The sequence below is a fragment of the Amblyomma mixtum genome, chromosome 2 (genome assembly GCF_055824585.1).
Source record: "Amblyomma mixtum isolate Tamu chromosome 2, ASM5582458v1, whole genome shotgun sequence".
In the NCBI taxonomy this organism is placed as follows: Eukaryota; Metazoa; Arthropoda; class Arachnida; order Ixodida; family Ixodidae; genus Amblyomma; species Amblyomma mixtum.
The window spans coordinates 13,088,030-13,108,218 of NC_143013.1; the positions used below are offsets into that span (position 1 = coordinate 13,088,030).

Here is a 20,189-nt window from a genome sequence, read left to right on the forward strand (position 1 = left end):
AATCTCCCAGCCTCTTTAGTCCGTATGTAGTTCTGCCTACTTAGTGTCATGGGCTGTAGTGGGACCTTACATCTCCGGCCTAGTAGCGCTGGTCTGCCATCGTTCATGGTCAATGCTGATGAGCGAAAGAACCGGTCGTTCGCCGGCCACGCGTTAAGAGCTCACTAAGCTTCCAACCCTCACAGCGTTTCAAGAAACAGCAGCGCAGCTGAAGAGTACCACTCTTCACGCCACACTGAATGCGCGAGCCCACGAACTGTTCTCAAAGGATTTGGCGACAGCAGCGCTTGACGCTCGAAGGTGCGTAACCGCCAAACGTCGCGTAGCACAGAAATTCCTGGTAATACAGATCCAGCTCGACCAGCACTCCCCGCAGGTTCACCGGCGAAGATTACCCCGATCAGGCGCGCAGCTCCCGCTCACCACGCCACCACACATCCTCCTGCATCGGTGTCCCACTAAGTCGGGCTGCATCGTTGCACGCGCCTCATTCCAAGCACGCCTCGTTTCCGACCAACAAGGAACCGGATCAGCTCCGCCACCGGACACACACACACGACGCCGCGTGCTCTCAAAAAAAAAACATCAGAAGCAGCAGCATAGCCGGGCGCCGTCTAGCTAGAAGCCAGTTCCGACCCGCGACAACCTCCCCGCTTCGCGGCACGGACACGAGAAAAAGTGGCTCTCGTCGTCATCTTGCTCTTATCCGGCGGCGGGAACGAGCGCTGCGAAGGCGAGTTTCTCCTCCGGAGACCGGTCTCTCCGCGGCCGCCAGACGCGGCAGCCCTTGCTCCTCCTCCCGCATCCTCCGAACGCGGCGGTGATGGGCGGCAGCTCCGGCGTTGACACGGCGGCGGGAACGACCTTGGGCCGCGACGCGGCAAGCTTTCAACGACGAGGGAAGCGAAGAGAAACAGAAAAGAGAGGGGGACGAGGGCAATGGCACGCAGTCTCCGCGCGGCGGCCCCGGCAGCGAAGGCGTTCCGTCCCGCCGGCGCAGCCGCGACGAACCGCATTGGAGCGTGGGCGCAAGACGAGGCCGTCGGGGTGAAGACTCGAGGAATTCCGTGGGGCGGTGGAAGCTGGTATGCCTTCTTTCCGGACAAACGCTACGTCGGCGGAAGGAAGAAGCGGGGTTCACCTGATCGGCGTCGGAAAGCTTCGAAGATAACGCGGCCACGCCCATCCGGCCCTTACAGATCCCAGCGAGCGGGATAACGATACAATGGCGATAAGAGAAGAATGCAATCGCGCCGAATATGAACCAACGATTAAAACGCCCGAGCTATAATCGTGACACCTCGACGCTAGGTCGTATACGGTGCACATACGCGTGCTTTTCTGCAAAATACGCAGGCAACTCGAATGCGGGGTCAGCAGCATCATCTTTTGACATTCCCCGTCCCGTTTTAACTTCAGTATTAGTTCCAATGATCCTGCGAAACATTTAACGCATGACGCGTACATTCGACTATATATTTCCTCCGAGGCGAGCACAATCTACGTTAAGCCAGTTGGTGAATACTTTCAAGGAAAACTTCGTCCTGTTTGTGTTGCGCAATTTTCCTTGAAATATAGGTCTTTAATAATAGCGTATCATACTACTACCCGTCCTAACGCAAAAAAAAAAAAAAAAAACTCCCAAGAATATTTTTCGGCCTCCTTTTGGCCAGGATGAAAAGCACGACCTGCCACTGTCTGACAGCCCTGCGACCTCCGCAGAAACTCCCCGAGTCCCATCACTTCACTATGTCGAAACCAGGACTTCACAAAATACCCATAGGAGTTCCAGCCGCCTCGCCTGCCTAGAGGAACAGAGAGCTCGACAATGTTTAACCTGTGGACACGAAACCCCGGATGTAGCTTTATCACCAGCAGCACGCAACGATCCAACTATCAGCAAAAAAAAAAAAAACAGGAATGAGACGAGCGCAGGCACACAGTGACAGGCACGTGCGCGATGCAAGCAGTGGACAAAAGAAAAATGTCGCATAAAACCTCTACACACACGCACAAATGCCTACGCCGCTAGTGACAGCCTAGCGTCCGCATCGGGAGAAATCAGTCCTCCCACAACGCAGAGAAAAAGAAAGAGAGAGAAGGGTTGAGCGAGGGCGTCGTGCAAAGACCGCATTCCTCCCCCACCTCCACTGTCAGCTCCTTGCACTTTCATCATTTCGCTGTTATGCCTATTTTTTTCCCTCTGCCTCCAGCTGCGCGGTAAAAGGCACGTGCAGTTCAGCTTGCGCAACCTTGTATCGCCGAATGCACGGCCGTGTGTCCGCAACAGCAGCAACAGAACTAACGGGCAGACCGGCAACCATAGAGGAGAGCCCCTTTATCTGAAAGGCGGCGCGGAGCCCGCTCCACCGCTGCCTTTGTTCCTGGCCGGTGCAAAAGGGGGTGGGCGAAATCAACCGTGAAGTATGTCGCGTACACGCACAGACACACGCCCGCACGCACACACACGCACAAGAAGTCTTGACGATCGATGGCTCTGCGCACGCGTCACACTGAGCATCTGCAGCCGAACGACCGCGGTGCTCCACATCTGATCGAACGCAAAGCGTCGGCCGGTCCGGACGCTGGGTCGAGCATTGCGACGTTGTGCACAGTTCGTTATACACACGAGAAAGACAGTACGAGGCCACTGTGTGCTTGCGTGTGTCAGTTAACTTGTGTGTGTGCGCCTTTCTTTACTTTCTTTCGCCGCCATCTTTTCTCCGTTCGGCGCCGCGTCCTTTCGCCCTCAGCTCGGCCCATTTTGCCACCCCCCACTCCTTCTTTATAACAATAGGAGTCATCCTTCTCCCCTTCCTCCTCACTCCTTATCGTTCATGGACCACGCAACGCCGGAGCACACTGCAGAGCGGCTGCGATAGCGCGGGCACGGCGCCAGCTGCCGAAGACGACGCTAAAAGCGTTTCTTCTTTTTTTTTTCTTGTTTCATTACCGGCTCCAGGGTTCTCCCGCGCATTACGACCCATTGACAGATAGATAATCGAACTTCCCTCGAAATGTTAGCTTCAAGCGGGCAACAAGCCGACGTCGGGAGGGGGAACAAGGCGCGGACAGTTGTCTCCGCTTCTTCGCGTTTTTTCGTCATTTATGTCTCTCTCTCCCTCTTTCTAAGGCTGGTGAAACAGCGGGAGGTCCATCGTGGTGCCGCAGAGGTCACTAGCTTCGCTATGATTCAACCGGCTTGGAATGTTTGCCCCCCTGTGTTCTCTGACACCAAGGGCACAGAGGTCGGCGACCGAATACGTACGGCGATAGCAGCTAGACAAAGGCAAATAAAAAAAAAAACGAACGTGGGAGGGGGACGCATAGAGACAGAGAGAGAGGGGGGGGGGGGGTATGGGGTGGCTAAATGCAGGAACTGTTCGCTTATTGTTTTTGTGCTTTTCTATCGCGCATCACAAAGTCAAGGTGACAACACATCTGTCACGCCTGTCAGTGACGGAGGGTATCATCACCCGACGAATGATTAAAACACGGACTCCGACAGCGCAAGGTCAGGAACTGGACGAATGGAGCGAACTAACACAGGCTTCGAAATGCGGAGATAATGCACGACGCCGAGGAAAAGTACGGCAGTCAGGGCAGAGGACACAGAAAGAACGCGGATGAGTTACGGCTATGAGGATCGCGATAAATGCACGGCCCTCTTATCTCTACACAGCCGGCTCGTATCCACGCGCGACGAGTGGTTTCTCCCCACAGCTCACTTCCGGCAAGGTACGCTGCGTTGAAAATAAAAAAAAATGGGTGGGGGGGGGGGGGGGAGGGGGGGCTTCACTTTATGCCGTTGTAACGACCGTCACGTGACATGTTCCACTTTTTCGTCACATCGAAGGAAAGAAAACGACGATCGCACGCGCTGCATGTCTTGAAGATGGGGGGGGGGGGGGGGGGGGGGGGGGGGCATCGCAAGGGGCTGCGCATAACCTCAAGTGCGTAAGCTACAAAAATGAATGAATGAATGAATGAATGAATGAATGAATGAATGAATGAATGAATGAATGAATGAATGAATGGCACGTTAAAGAACGCCAGGTGGTCGAAATTTCCGCAGCCCTCCGCTACGGCGTCCCTTATAGCCTGAGTCCCGAAACCGAATGAAGGAGACTGCTCCTCGCCAACTATACCAAACAACGGGAGCCTGTCAGAAGAAATAGTTGCTCCATGATCTGAGCTTCGCCAGTTTTGCTGCATCCGCAGAAGCGGTGCCACAGCACACAAACACAATTTGGTCATAAACGCAAAATGTCTCTTCCTTGTGTACTAGATGTTTGTTCTTATTTATGATGTTTCCCCCTACAATAATGCCCCAGTGAGGGCGCTGTAGGTACTGTGTATAAATAAATATAAATAAACAATAGACATAAACCTTCAAAACTGCCTCCAAGTTTGTTTGTGTTAAGTTTTTAACCACATAAAAGAAAGGCGAAGTTTCGTTTTCGTTAGTTACGCACGAATTTTAAACGACCCCGGCGCTATACCAACGTGACGACAGCCTGCTGATGTGAATGCTTCCGCAGCTATAGCTCATACGCGGTTCAATTTAGGCTGAGTTTTGTGCCAAAAGCTGGCACCAGTCTCAGTCGACTCGTATACCGTAGTCGAGGGTTCACCGAGGGCGAACCCTCGCAAACCCATGCGCAGTCGGCAGAGCCAGCATATACAAACGCTGTTCGTTTTGCGTGGCCTACTTGAGCACGAGTGTTTACGAGTGAGCAAAACTGCACAGCCAGCAGTCCTACAGCAAACGGTCAAACAGGCGACGCACTGCAGCCGATTATATATATACGCAGAGATCCCTGGAGCACGACGGTAAATCGCAAATTCCTCGTCACTGATACCACTGCAGACAATGAACCCTTACATAGGGATATGCGGCTAGCTAACGAAGCACGGCCAACCTATCTCGACTACGTAACATACGGGTCAACAGCTTCGCGATCCGTGGAGTGGCGCCGTATCTGTCGGCCTACAACGCGCATTTTGTTGGGCGCGATTGCACGTAAAGCGTGCAAGGCAGCGGAAAAAAAGCTACACGCTATACAGCAGGCTCTCGAGATAGCGTCACGAAGCACCGCGATGTTCCGAACACTCCCGATTCGCCCACGTAACCCGGGTCGCACGCGACTTGTGAAGGACGGGACACTACACGCGTAAAGAGGAGTGACTGAAGGGCGAACTGCACTCCGCAAGCCGTTCGTGTGGAAAGTGACTAGGCACTGATTTAGCGTATATAGTGTTCCGTGTCGGAGAGAAGATGTCTTTGGACTTAAGGTGGCAATAATTAATCGGGTTTGGACACAACCTAAATCCCCATTAAACACTCCCATCCAGCTTTCAACCTGACTGTCCCACCCTACCCCGACACCAGTCGAGTTACATCGGAAAGAGCGCTGCAAGGAAGTGGAGGTCACGGTAAAAAGCAACGCCATCGTATCAAGGAACTCGCTCACGCAGTCCACGCAAGACGTGAGCTATGCGTGCCAGTAGATGTCTCAACTGCCCTCTCGCGTGCTCTGTGACGCGTAGGTATACACTTCCCTTAGGTGCGCTACAAAAGCGCAGAGGAAGCCTCTCCGCCAAAGCATCTGGAGGGCACTCAGAGGAAAACAGATAGCATCGCAAGGTCGTCACAGCTACAGAGAAAGAGGCTTCCTTGGAGAGGCGGCCGCGTAACAGGAAGAAGTAGCTGCGTCGCAGATAGACACGCCAATCCAAGAATCCGGCTGCATCCATGTACAAGCTCCCAAAGGCACGGTACCAAACATTTTGAGCGAGAGATCTCTACAGTCGGGTACAAGTTTAGAAAAAAAAAAAAAAACGGTTTTTTCCCATCAAAGGAACCCTTCCAGCCAAAGGCGTCAGCCGAATATCAATGCAGGGAGTGACAACGCATGGAGAGGTCCGACAGTGCAGTAGGGAGACTATCTTCAACAATGCAAAGATGGGGACTACCACCTTTTATCTGCCGCTTCCTGCATTGCCACGCAAGCAGGTTCATGAGGATTGGCCGACGCCACTGGCTGGAAGGGGGCCCTTGATGAGGAAGAGCCTTTTTTTTTCTTGACTTGTATCCGACTATAGCCGTTAGGGGCGGAGAGGAGGAATGAAGTCAGGAGAAGTCGCGCGTGCGCAACGTCACAAGGAAATCGCGGCAGTACGGTCAATAAGGCGATAACGTAATCATTGATTCATTATGCGTCACATCGAAAAAAAAAAAGGAAACGGTTGCACGTGGACAGCGATAGCCGTTGCATGTGCTGTGATATATATATAATTAATATCAGCTCGCCCAAATTTCAGTTCTAATCAAGTAATGACTGATAACGCGCGAATACGGAAGCTTTCCAGGAGAGTGCGCGCCGCAGGATGCCCACACAGTGGCGCAAATTGGCGCAAAGACTGCGTCACAGTTTACAGTGCCGAGCGAACATAACTGCCCACTTGGGGTGAGAGAGTAGGCGGCTAAATGCTAAAGTTCCGAAAGTCCTCGCTACATACGTACACAAATCGCTGCAGCGTGAGTAGAATGAGGTTGTCGTTGAACAAACAGGAAGCACAAGAGCGCAGACTTCACAAAGGACACAGAAGGGAAGGCGAAGGCACCGGCGTTGGGTGTCTCGTCTTCCCTTCCTGTGTCCTTTGTGAAGTTTGGGCTGTTCTGCTTCATGATGAACAATCAACTAGCTCAAGATGTTATTCCTGAACAAACAAGTTAAGCATGGCTTCACCTCAGCCTCGCACGAAAGTCTGCACAGGAGACGACATTCACGAGCTCTGTTATCGCCAGTTTATTCTCAAGAAACCATCGTGCTATACTGCATACACTGCTTCCGACGCGCGCGCACAATTTTTTTTCCATCTGACGTCAAGCACATCAATGCAGTGCGCAAAGCAGCTCAAGAAACAAAGACCACTTCTCGCCAAAGACGCGCAGAGTAAGTTCAACGGCTGCTTATCCCCGCGACAATGCGAATATCAGCGACGGCATATACCTGCGGTGGCGCAACTGCTGACGCCACAGTCCGAGTGTTTAGCGACAGGCTGAGGGATGTCTGTTTCCCTCTCCCCCTCCCACTCTCTCCACTTATTGCTGTTACCAAGCGCACGCGGACGACGATGCCGTGATACCCGCCGAATGTACCAGCTGTCGCTGTAAAATCCAACCGCTATACGGTACGAACTAAAGCATTGCGCAGTGCTTTGAAGCGAGTACGTTTTCAATTCGCTGCAGGGCCGCCAGTAACTTATGAATTGCTGATCTCTCCGTTTTTCTGTCACCTCCCCGCCCGTCACCGGCGAGTGTCAAGAGATGCTGCAGAGGGGGCGGGGGGATGTATAATTGCGAACGGGGCTGCCGCCGCAAATGTCGCTGACAGCGGGTGACGTGCGCGCGAGCCTCCGGGTGTGCTCGTCAATATCCTCTGCCCAGCGGGCCGGAAATCCTGGCGGGGAGCGTGCCCGTATAACGAAACGGCGCCGACGCCGCGTGGATGTGGAACGCGGACGTGCGACCCGGGATGCCGATGCGTTCACAGTGAGCTCGTGAAACAAGCAGGCTGCGCGGCGATGGGAGAAGAGCCGCGCTGTGGAGTCACACGCCGCATTGCGTGCCGGGACGAGTAGGCGCATGCAGCGCGTGGCCGCGTTTCCACGCGACCGTCTAGGGCGACGCGAGGGTTTCACGACCGTGTCACGAACCCGAACGTGAGATCCGAACACTTCGGAAGAGTCTGCGTCACTTCGCGCAGCAGTGGCAATGATTATCAAGCCGGCCAATGCTTTCAGAAAAAGCGCGGATGACTACAACATGCGGAAGTCTCCCGTTCTAATAGATAGAACCTCGTTATAACGAAATGATAGATATAACGAAGGAATGACGATTCTCCTAAGAAGCTAGAGCAATAACTAGAGCTATAACGAAGTAATCGCCGAGTCCCTCCAACTTCGTTATAACGAGGCTCAAACTGTATATCGAACACAGTGCCGCCAGTGTGAAGCGAGTGGGCACGCCCCTTATAAACGTTTCGTTACGTGGACCATATGAAACACCTAAAGAAACAGAGAGTCAATCGAACGTCAATAGATAAATTTGAATAGACAATCTGTCGAACGAATTCAATGCCTGCTTGTATGCACTCTCCCGTGTATCCCCTCGACCTGTCATTCGATATTTCAGTAGGCAATCTATAGAAAACATATATTTCCATCGTATTCCAAGAGACACTCTGTAGACTGTCGAGTTAAATCTTTGTAAGGGACCTCTGCCCCAAATAAGCGTGCGTTACTGACTAAACTACACGCATCCCTTTCTTCTCCATCTTCATCAAGCTATAGCGCGTGCGTGTGCGCGTGTGTATGTCGTTATACTGCTCGTCTTTCTGCGACAGTGAATGATACGTTACGGGCCATAGCCGAATAATTCAGAGGCATGCGTACGACTGACTCCTCCCGTATACGCGATACCTCCACTAAACCCCTGACCCTATGAAACAAAGTGACAGTGCCCCAGGAATTAAAAAATCTCTGCCTCTCCCGTAACCGAGAGTAGAGTAAGCATGAAATGTTTACGGGCCTAATGTCATCTCGGTGGACACCCGAACCGCACCGTACAGGAAGGGAGGAACGCCACCACCCGTTCAGCGCGATGCCTTGCCATTTGAACGCAAGGTTTTTTGAGGAAAGGAAATGGCGCAGTAATTCTCTGCCATCTCGGTGGACACCCGAACCGCACCGTAATGGAAGGGAGGAACGCCACCACCCGTTCGGCGCGATGCCTTGCCCTTTGAACGCAGCGCTTCTCCCCCGGGCCCCTGTGCGCCTGCGCGGCTTTGCTTCGATGCGCGAAGCCCCTAAGAGATCACGTGCGACAACGAAGTGTATCGTGGCATTTATGCGCTTTTTGCACGCGTTATGAGAAATCGGAAATTATAATTCCGTGCATTATCAAACGCACAGCGACTGATATCTTGATAAACATTGAGAAGGCACTGGCAGCAGTTATTTTTTGTGACTCCTTTGGAGACCAACCGGCGCTTGCATGCCGGTCGCGTAGGAGGGCTTACAGAGTCTCGTTAAATCTCGTTAAGTCTCGTACGGTGCCCGGATGTTCTCGTTTCAGAGCCCGGATGACTGGAATTCAGTGCCCGGATGACTGGAATTCAGTGCCCGGATGACCGGAATTCAGTGCCCGGATGAGTGGATTTCAGTGCCCGGATGAGTGGATTTCAGTGCCCGGATGAGTAGATTTCAGTGCCCGGATGATGGCTCTCGGTCTCGGCGTGACGTCACCACACTGCCGACAACGGGGGCTAAAGCATTTCATGCTTAATAAGCCCTCTCCACTGTACCACACACTGTACAGGGCATGAGCGGCAAAACGCTATTCGAGTTCCAGGCTTCAGGGGCTATACCAGCCAGCACGTAAACGCGCATTAAATTCCACAACAGCCTGCAATCAGCTTGAGGGCGGCACAGACGAGACCTCTAAACGTCAGTCGCAGGTCAGCAGAACTGTTCACTTCGTGCGAGCCTGTTCTGCGTGTCCTCGATGGCAGCAACACAATCCAAGACGGGCGCGCACTTGGAGACTTGGAATCTAAAAGGAACGCGCTTATGACTACTTGAAAGTTTGCCAGCAAGTAAACAGGGCGTGTTTGTCAACGCTGCTGCATATGCGACGCCATGGGCTGAAAGACAAAATGAAACGTCGTGCCTGCACTAATTCTGGAGCGCCTCCCAACCACAGATTCCGTTCACGCGTCGCGCACGGCTGGTAATTTAGGCAGGCGTAAACAGGCACCGGCCCTCGCAGTTTTGCAGCTCTGAGGGAGGGAAGAAGAGAGAGGGAGGAGGAGGACCAAGAGACGACTAGCCAATAACGGGACGCCGCAGAGCTCAGTGTAGAAGTAAGACATATATTGCGAAAGATGGGGTCAAGAAGTGGTTAACGTCGTGATAACACTACGACAAAGTTACTGTGACAAAGTTCTGGCGAAAAAAAAAAAGAATAAATCTTTCTGGGTAAGGAAGTACACATCAACAGTACTGCATATTGGGCGAGTTGGTTGACATACATCTTGCAAAATTTTAGCGCGAAAAACACGGACAGAAAGCGTAGAGTAGTCAGCGCTCGTGTCGTCTACTCTTTCTGTCCGTGTTTTTCGCGCTAAAATTTTGCAAGAAGTACACATCTTAAGGTAAGTTTGCGTACAGGTCGCAAGTGCAGTGCAAAAAGCTCGAGCTCGTACCACTCACACGTCCCAAACACAATTACAATGCACAGAATAAAAGCTACAGTGTGGTCAAATAAAATAAATGCGTGAAAGTGAAATTAGGCACCCCGCGACTATAAGTACACGCCGTTTGTGACGAACTTATTTCAGAAAAGGAAAGCCAGATTCAAAGAAAGACCATGGGCCAATCCCAATTAAGTGAGATATCTTCTGGGAAGCCACTGGATTCGAAGTAACCTATACAGTCGACCATGCAAATTCCATACCTGCAGGAACAAGAGTATTATATTCGCACTAATAGGTACAGAAGCAACCGCAGGATCACACCTATACAGCATCAAGCTATAGCATCGCTCCGATGATATTTTCGGCTGCTTGAATAATTCCAGCGCGCCTCAAAAAAATTTTGCCTTCTTTTAGAGCGAGGTATCACGCAACCCTGCCGAGACGGTGTTTTCCAAGCCAATGAATCGACTGTTAAAAAATTGGCTGTGGTTTTGACCAATGGCCATCCCGAGTAGAATTGCGGAAGCAACGGCGCGGCAATCGCAGCGGCGGGGCACTTTGACTATAGTGTACTAGAATCTATACTTTGACTCTCTAAAGTGCGTATAGAGGCGAAAGCGCTTTCCGCACCACTTGGACTGCCTCTGTGGCACTGGTGACGTCACCACTTGATGTCGTCACATATAATTAAGTGATAATTACTAAGTAGTGGCAAATTACTAATTAATGGGTAATTACTGATTAATGACTAAATACTAATTAACTGTTAATTAATTACGCTTAACTTTCGCATTTAGTAGTGGAACGCGATAGCGTGTTGTAGCGCTGCCAGGGAGTCCATGGAACGCCACCACCCGTTCGGCGCGATGCCTTGCCCTTTGAATGCAACGCTTTTGGAGGTGGTGGTGGTGGTGGAACTTTATTTCCAGCGGATATAGAGGAGCGACCCGAAGTCACCCCCCGCTTAAACGGCGGCCGCTATCCCTTGGGCAGCGGCGGCGTCTTCAGCCAGCTGGAGGAGCTTGATCTGTGTCCCCGGTTCGGGGCTGAGCAATAGAGCCTCCCAATGATCAGAGTCGGTAATGAAGCGACTCGCGGGTAGGGACTGCGGGCAATTCCAGATCATATGATTTAGATCGGCTTTGGCATCACAATTTTTGCATTTGTCTGAGTAGAGTCCATCCGAATAGAAGCTACACAATTGGGGATTTGGATAGGTTTTAGTTTGAAGTTTACGCCAGGCTTTGGCCTGTTGCTTGGAAAGCGTTTTATCTGCTGGGGGAAATCTAAGTCTTTCAAGCCTGTAGTGCTGCAGGATTTCTCTGTAAGAAAACAACCTGTCCTTGCCGGAGTATAGGGCGGGTGGACTGCACGACCCAGCTCGGCGGGATAGCTCTCGAGCTAGGTTATGAGCCGCCTCATTACCAGCAAGGGAGGCATGAGCAGGCGTCCAGATTAGGCGAATGCGCCGCGTGGGCTGATAATTTAGCAGAATCCGTGCTGCTTGTGGAGAGATTCTTCCAAACGTGTAGTTACGTATTGCCAATTTTGAGTCGCTGACAATGGTTTCTGCCGAGGATCCCGCAATGGCTGAGCAACACATGTTGGAGAAGAAACAGCCATTGCTTTTGGAGGAAAGAAAATTACCCAGTAACTCTCGCACATATCTCGGTGGACACCCGCCATCCATTTGTAGAGGAAGAGAGCAAGTGGGAGTGAAAGAATAAAGAGAAAGAGGGGCCGTAATAAAGGAAATGAAAATCGTATTAGAGGAAAGGAAATTGCGCAGTAACTGTCTCACACTCGCTCCTCGCGCATGCGCAGTTGGGGCTCTCCGGGACCGCGAAATCGCTCACACCTAGCGTACTGTTGCTTCTGCTACAAAAGCGTACCTATACCTCGGACAATTCACGACAAACGTCGACGACGTCGGACGAGATAGGGGCCGCACGTTCCATATCTCGCAACCTTGAGCTGACGCCCACCCACCGCCTTTCCGGAACAAGCACGCGACCTTACACTTCTCGCGCATAAGCTTCCGCGCCAATGGAGAGAACCTTGCGAAATTAACTGTCAGGGTTGCCGGGACCATAATCTCGGCAAGCCATCTCCGCCGCTACAACCTTGAGCGACGGCGTTCGTGAGCTGCCAAATCGCAGTCAAGTTCGCCCGTATGCAAGCAGGCCTCGAAGGTATATAGGTGGCCATATCCGTGAATGTATAAATACACACGCATTCACGCGCGCGACACTGCATGAGGCTGTCGTCGATGGAGTCACCCTGACCCCTTCCCCAAATACATTGCGCAGCTCGCCGCGAGCGCCTGCTCTACGTGTCTACGTATCTGCTGGATAGATGATGCCGGTGGATAGGGGGCAAGGATGTTGGAAGCAAAACATGCGTGCCCCAGCGAGGACGCAGGGAGCCTGGCCGCCGCTGCAGCGCTGTCTCCGTGATTGGGAGTTAAAACGGGGCACGCCGCAGCCGTGCTTATGTATATACACAGGCCGCGGATCGCGAGCTCTGATCGGCCCACGCCGCGAGACTCGTGTCCTTGGACGTCGCCCACATAAACGACGGGGGCCAGGCGGCCTTCGGCGCCGCCATTCGGGCATGCAAAGCCGTCTGGATTCCCAGCGCAAGTCCGCCGCTTCGCTGTGCCTCCAGAAACAATGCATCGGGGAAACTGCTGCAGACGATGTGCGCAAGCGCTGTGCTTGTGTGTGCGTGCTGCCTAGCTGCCGGCACTTCAGAAATTTGTCATATTAACAAGCCTGCTATAACAACCTTGAAGAGGCACACTGCGGGCTAAGTTAAAGTATTTCGTCATTTCGTTATTTCGTCTTCCTTTTTTAATTTTCTTTTGTGACTGAATGCTACTACTGCCTGCGGAGGGTCTCGTGAAAGGAATCCATGACCCGGCAAAGCGGAAACATCAATGACTCTCGCTTAATTCAAATTTCCGGTTTATTCGAACTGATGATATGATCCCTCAGTGCATTGCCGTCAAAACCGGCATTGTTTGAACAAATTTTCAGTTACCTATGAGTTCGAATTATAGACATTTGGCCATCAGCATGTAAAAAGCACTCCACACAACTTTGTTCCAGCGCATCAGGGGAATCCTCCAAGCTGGAGTAGTTCTGAAATGGTGTAATTTATTTATGGCCGTATGACTGAGGTTCGGTGGATGCTAATGAGTTATTACTCCTTTTTTTCTTCCCGATTATGGCATATGACCTATGATTAGAAATAGCACCGCGAATGTGGTCGTAAGATAAGGACTGCTTAAGGCGCGGCAGAAAGCGTAAGGTGCAAACTGGATTCGCTCAGAAGAGGTTCCTCTCGCATGATTCGAGAACTGCGTGCATTTTGCAAACAATTGCAGAACGCATTCGAGCGCTGAACGAGGCGCGACAGGCGACAGATCCGGTCATAAGGAGACAATTTTTTAGTGCGAAAGTTCGCCTGAATACCATCAAGTTCTTTCATAACGCTGCTGGTATTCCGTATTAAAAGCATCTCTACGCCGCATCGAAATGTCGCACGCAAGTACTGCCTGAATGCATTCCATGCCGCCTGTAAGGAGCGAATGAGCAAATAGCAGCAAAGTGATCGTAGCAAGCGTTTCATATCAGAGGTGCAAAGCTGCGCGGTGGAAAAGCACGGCATAAAAGCTGCGAACATGTAAAGGCATTTACTGCACAAAAACAATCGCCAATGAGACAAGGGCGAAGCAATTCTGCCGACGACATCACTGTAAGGCTAATCCCGCCCGCCCTAAACACCACTACCACCGCCACCATCACCTCACGGCAGTAAAATTTAATCCAGACGCTGTCATCGCTGTACTAGCGAAATTTCCGCTACTACCTCATTTCCACCACAACAGCCGCTTATGCTTGCGAAACTTCCGCTATACGAGCGTAGGCAGCGAGAGCTGAGGCTCGTCGGATGGCGAACAAAACGGTGCTGCACAGACGGTGCAATCTGACATTACCGACAAAATCACTGGCGCTGCCTCGCTACAGAAGGCCAGTCATACACATCATGCAGCTCCCGGAAAGAACGCGCACACTATGGAACAATGAAATTATTCTTCATTAGAAGAACCGTTTTCTTGCCAACACGTCTCAAATTATTGCTTTTCTGTGCAGACTTGACAAAGAAAATTTCGTGCGTGCGCAGCCCAACTTTTTTGTTCTGGCCGTATTCAACTATACAGCTGTTGCCTCGCCGCTGATATAATGCCGCTCCGTGAGGTGTCGCTGGTTCTCCGCAGGTCTTTATTTCGATCAGCATAGAATGAAGTGTGGTGGTGGGTTTTGAAGGAGCGCTTACAAAAACGACTGTTCTCTGAACGCTCCGAACAGAAACCTAAAGGCGAAAAAGCCTTCCCTTCTTCACCTGATTTGAACAAACTATACTACGTCATGCCTTCGCGCTCTACAACACCCCCCGCCTCCCCGTTAGTTTTATGTCAAACGACCATATAAGGAAAGGTCAGCACCCGAAAGTGGCGTCAACTACTCCTCTTCGCAGGTGTGAACAAACACGTGAAAGGACTGACAGCATAATACTCAACGCGACATAGACACAGAACTCAGCAAAAAAAAAAAAAAAAAACGCACTTCACGGCGCAACACATTAAGTAACGTTAACTGAGAATGCTAGAACCAGCAGACAACGGAACAAAAAAAAAGTAAGAGGTTATTCTGCACAATCAGCAATATCCTAACAAGACGAGCGATCGTAGTCAGAGTCGTGAAAGACAGCATATAATGCAAAGGTCATTACGTAACATTTTCTTTTTACGCATTCTTTTCAAGGCAATACACTTGAAGGCCGCCTAAATGACGTAATGTTTTCGTACGACCGTTCTTTCCGTTTGTCCGTCCTTCCTTCCCTGTATACTCGCTCGAGCCGCGAGCCAGTTCATGCGCCATTCAAAGGCACGAGGACGGGCGACCAAAAAGAAAACACTATGGCGTCCCGTCGCTGTAGACAGAGCGCGGAAGGGGACGCACACACACAGCGACGAGAGGCTACTTTGTTCGTGGAGTGCGCGGCCTGTGTCATCCAGCAGGAAAGAAGAAAATGCAGCCTGACAGGTTTTGCTAGCGGAACGTTATGCACAAGGCCAAGCGACAGATATAGCAAGCCGCACTGGCGTGTACGCGAACGGCTGGCAACAATTCCAAGGAAAGTGCGCAGCAACAGCAATGGCGGTTGTTTTAACTGGAACGAAACGGCGTATAGCGCGATAAGCGTTCTCGTGCAATCGTTTTCCCCGGAATGAAGATTTAAAATGAAGGCATCGAGAACGCTGCGTCCACTTCAGCCAGATTTCTTCGCAGTTAAGTGCAAAAAACTTCTTCGCGAAGTGAAATTTGTACAGTACGGTTCACTGTTAGAGGGAACATGCGATCCCGTGTCCGCCGTGCTTCGCGGAGCCCTGCTGCGACAGCCGGCGAGAATCAGTGGATCGAGGCGCATGCGCAGAAACCACGGCCGGCTACTGCAGCCGAACCTCGTTACAAACAAACTGTTTGTAACGAAATGATGGATACAGCGAAGGAATTACAACTGCCCTTGCAAGCTCGGTCAACACCGGCTATAACGAAGCCACGGCTATAACGAAGTACACCGGGCCCGTTCAAATGTATTTCCGCTCATGCATCTGGAGTCGCCCATTCTCGCCGGCTCTTGGCGGCAGCGCTTCGCCGAGCGCCGAGGCCACGCAATCGCATGTTCCCTTTAACAGTGAACCGTACTGGTTTGGTTAATGGTTTGGTTAATGGGGTTTAACGTCCCAAAGCGACTGAGGCTATGAGAGACGCCGTAGTGAAGGGCTACGGAAATTTCGACCACCAAAGAAATTCCAGCCGCCGCGGCCGGGATCGAACCCGCGTCTTCAGGGTCAGCAGCCGAGCACCATAACCGCTGAGCCACCGCGGCGGCCAGTGAACCGTACTATACATGTTGTTGAAATGAATGGTTTATGGAACGGAATTTAACAAAGACAAAAAATTACCGTCGCCTTCGCATGCAGCTTGGAAAAGGTATGCGTGGCATAATTATGTGTGGACAAAATTCACAGTGTACCTTTAAACCTCAACCAATACGTCCTGTAATTACTCTATGATAAACGAAGGCGGGCGTACGCATTAATAACTCACTACCTGCACCTAGCTACAGCATGCGCAGCGTAAGGCGACACAAACGCTGACGAAAATAAAAGCGCAGTTCATCCACTACCTCAACGACACCCATGTATGATTCTCGATGATGATGTATGAGAATCGATGCTTCTCGAAAAAAATTAAGATATTCTTGGCTAAGCGTATGGAGATTGTTTCCCCTTCTTTATGTAGTTTTAAAATTTCTTTGGGCTGCAACAAAATCTGTACTCCGGCTGCTACGAATCAGAGAAAGTTTTCCGCGAGCACCAACACGGATGCCAAACGCCTCCAGCAAGTGAAACGGCCGTCCATACGCGCATTGATTACTTACGAACTGCGCAATGCGCCGATCGATTCAAAAAGCCTCGCGGAAAACACGCGCCAAAGTTTCTCTAATGAAGCTCTTTTCCAGATTTTTTTTTTTTGCTTGTTTGTAAGAACTAATCAACGTCTCAGTGAAGCAGGAAACCGAACGAAAGCAAGCGGCGGCGGTTCCCACGCGGCGCGCGCGGGGCGAGGAAATGGGAAGATATGACCGCCACCTCTTCGCTCCCAACCTCCCCCCTCAATGGCCTCGACCGTGCTCAAGGGCCCGCGGCCATTCCATCCATATGCGACGCGCGTACCACGACATGTCCAGGGAGCGCCCGAGAATGACGGCTACTGCCCTCTGAAATCACGCACCCGTTTATTCCCCCACTACCGCTGAATGCCGCTGCTTTCTTTTATTACTTCCAAGAACAAAACAAAACAAACACTCTTCTTTAATGCGTGTCTCATCACGTCGTTTCACGCACACCGGCCGTTTTTCCCTTCTCCCATCACGGACGTCATCAGGCGCTCGCGAGAGCTTTCCAACGTCAGCTTTTATTTTCTTATTTTTTTTCAACCCCTCCAGGACTACCAGCACGTACATCGGTCGAAGGGAGCAGCGCGCGTCGCAGTGCGGCGACAAAAACAAAACAGTGCCCCTCGCTTCGGTTGCATAACCTCGCGAGGCGGTCCGGTCACTGAAAGGTCGATCGAATTGTTTTCGCCGTCACGTGGCGCTTCGACCGTATATAGCGTCGCGTATGCGCGAGTACCCGCTCGTTTAACAGGGAGACAGCAGCGAATAGAAGCGGAATTTCCTCGATAAAAAGAGCTCAGACCGGGTTATGGCGTGGGGTGGACTGCCAGCACAAGACGGGAGCCATTTTCGCGAGGACTGCAGCACGAGTTAATGTCTTCTTAAAAGCACCTATATGGACGGTCCTGTACGCGACTCAGGGAAAGCCGCGGGGCTGTCATCTTCCGGCACTAGGTTCACAAGCACTCGAAAACAGGCACAGATGGAATGTATCAGCTGTAGATATACGAACGGCCCTGTTCAAACAGAGGAAGAAAACTAACGACAGAGAAGAAAGAGCTACGGCAAACCGTCTGTCCCGAAGGTCGCAACTGTGATGCATATATATGTATGCCGAGCACGATGACTGATAACCAACGCGATCAATGTCTGATTTCCAAGTTCAGGGACTAGATAAGAGTTCGCTTCATCGATTATATATGTATATACCAGTTAAATAATAATCTGGTGCGTCGCCTCAAAGACAATACACATTTTTCTTGCATTAACGGGCAAACAATTTTCGCACAAGTCTAGATATTTCAGCTTGTAGGTAGCTTTATTTTTTTTTAAGACCTTTTTTGCCCAGGAACACATCCCACAATTTTAATATCTGTGTACGGATAAAGCGATTAGTCAGGAAAACAGACAGGCGAAAAAGTACAGGTGTATCTGCCGCCAATGTAAACGCGACGCATGCGCGACCGCTATAGATGGGAACAGAAGCGGACAGCTTACAGCACTGTCGTGCTCGTTCCAAGGAAACTTTGAGGACACAGCTGTTACACGACGACAGAGCTGCCACGGGTGACGTGTAAACGCAGCTGTTAGCAGCAGGCGACTGAGAGCGAAGCGAATGTCTTCGTTTTGTTTTCGCTGAAGCACCAGTGCAGTCGCGCACTTTCATTAACTCTTCCGACAGGACGTTACGATCACTCTATAGTCCAAAACACTGCAACGTGCTCCAGACATCCGAAACAAACTTGTTTAAAGCAGCCGCACGGCAAAAAAGAATGCTGCTGGTTACGTAGATCATTACTCTAATTAAAATTGCCGCTAATTCCAGCATCGGGAACCAAAAAAAAAAAAGCAGATTTGTACCATTACATCTTTCCTTAACCGATAACTTATAACAATGTCAGCATGTCATCAAGGCACCAACTACTCACCAAACACTAAAACGACATCAACACAACAAGCAGCCCCGCAGATGTAGCGCGACGTGTGGGTGCTACCTGTTCCCGAAGGCACCGGCATGGGCTTTCCAACAATGCTCCGAAGCGGTAGGCACGCCGACGACTGCCTGCTTTCATTTACTCACTCGTGTAGCAGCTGTTCTCTTTTCATTTGAAGCAAATTCAACCGCTGACGTAGCGTTTTCTAGCACCAATTACGTTCGAAACGATCGCAGCACACAAACGCGCGCAGCAGGACGAAGTGTTGTGTGAGAGGTCATGGGAATGAATGAGACGCATTCACTGAGCCCATTTGCATCCCTGCTTTCACTACTTTCGGTTCGTCCCTCCTCAGCATCTTCTGTCCCCATTCCCTCGATACATCAACACAAAAACGTGACCGCCCAGTTAATCGGTCGTGACGGAATGAATGGGAGAAACCTGCCCGATAAACCGAGGGACTCCACGTTCGATCGCGACTTTATGTCCGGCAAACAAATGAGCGGCTCTGCGCCGTACTCACTGCTATGGCGGCAGACATCGGCGACGCTGATGCCGTTCTCGTAGAGCATAAGCCTTTTCTTGGTGCCGCTCAGGGCGAAGGTGGATACCAGGAGCGCGTCCCCGGTGGGACCGCCCGGAGCCTTCGCCATGGCACTGTTTGGCGTCTCGCGTCGGCCGCCGCGAACGCGCAAGCTGCCGGTGACGGCACGGCGGCGGCGGAAACCCGTCCCTCGGATTTTGCTACGCGTGATCGTTTTAGGGGGATTGTGTTTTCTTGCTTCGTTGCTTCGTACCCGCCCCTTCTTTTCTCTCGCCATCGTAACTCGCTTTCTCAGATCGTGGATGAATGAGGGAAGTGCCACTAGACGGATAGCAAACCACCTAGCTTCGCTTCTGCGTAACGGTGCGCGCCCTCTAATAAGACACACTTACAATGGTATGGTGGCGCCATCTACTATTTTCTGCTTAAACTACTTTCTAGCGGGTGCTTTCGTCCGCTTTTGTGCGCTTTTGTTATTTTTTTCCACTTCGCATCTATAGATGGCGCTGCAGGCAACATTACCTCGCGTTAGCAGCACGGTTGCGAACATGGTTGCGAATAACGTTTGGTGCAGGGAGCTGCATGGCGCTCATATTTCGGAATTAACGCCAACACTTCCCGGCCGTTTGTTCGTTCGTGACAGGAAGAGTGTGCAAGATAAATAAAGTCAGGCTAACACGCAGGATCTAACTAACGACTTTCTTCATCTGTTATTGTTCTCATCTTTTTTTTCTCTCTCCCTCTCTCTTTCCCTCTATATCGCTCCCACTCCTTCATCCGCTCCAAGCTGCTAGGCGCGGCTGGCCTTCAGAAAACTGCGGCTCACTTCTCGCTCGCGTCTGCTCTCACTTCCGCGAGCGAAGACGTTCGTGTGAGTGTATTAACTTTCACTTCCGTCGTGTTCTTGCTCGCGCAGCA

The 20,189-nt window shown here is 51.3% G+C and overlaps 1 protein-coding gene across 1 annotated transcript in view; it reads right to left on the bottom strand.

Annotated features, from left to right (window-relative positions):
* Cerk (Ceramide kinase) overlaps positions 1-19,563 on the bottom strand; it is a 64,551-nt gene extending 44,988 nt beyond the window's left edge. The window contains exon 1 of the mRNA XM_089570525.1: positions 19,251-19,563. Coding sequence (XP_089426651.1) covers positions 19,251-19,548 — 298 coding nt within the window. The 5' untranslated portion in view covers positions 19,549-19,563. The remainder of the gene's footprint in view (positions 1-19,250) is intronic.
* Between the last annotated feature and the right edge of the window lie 626 nt (positions 19,564-20,189).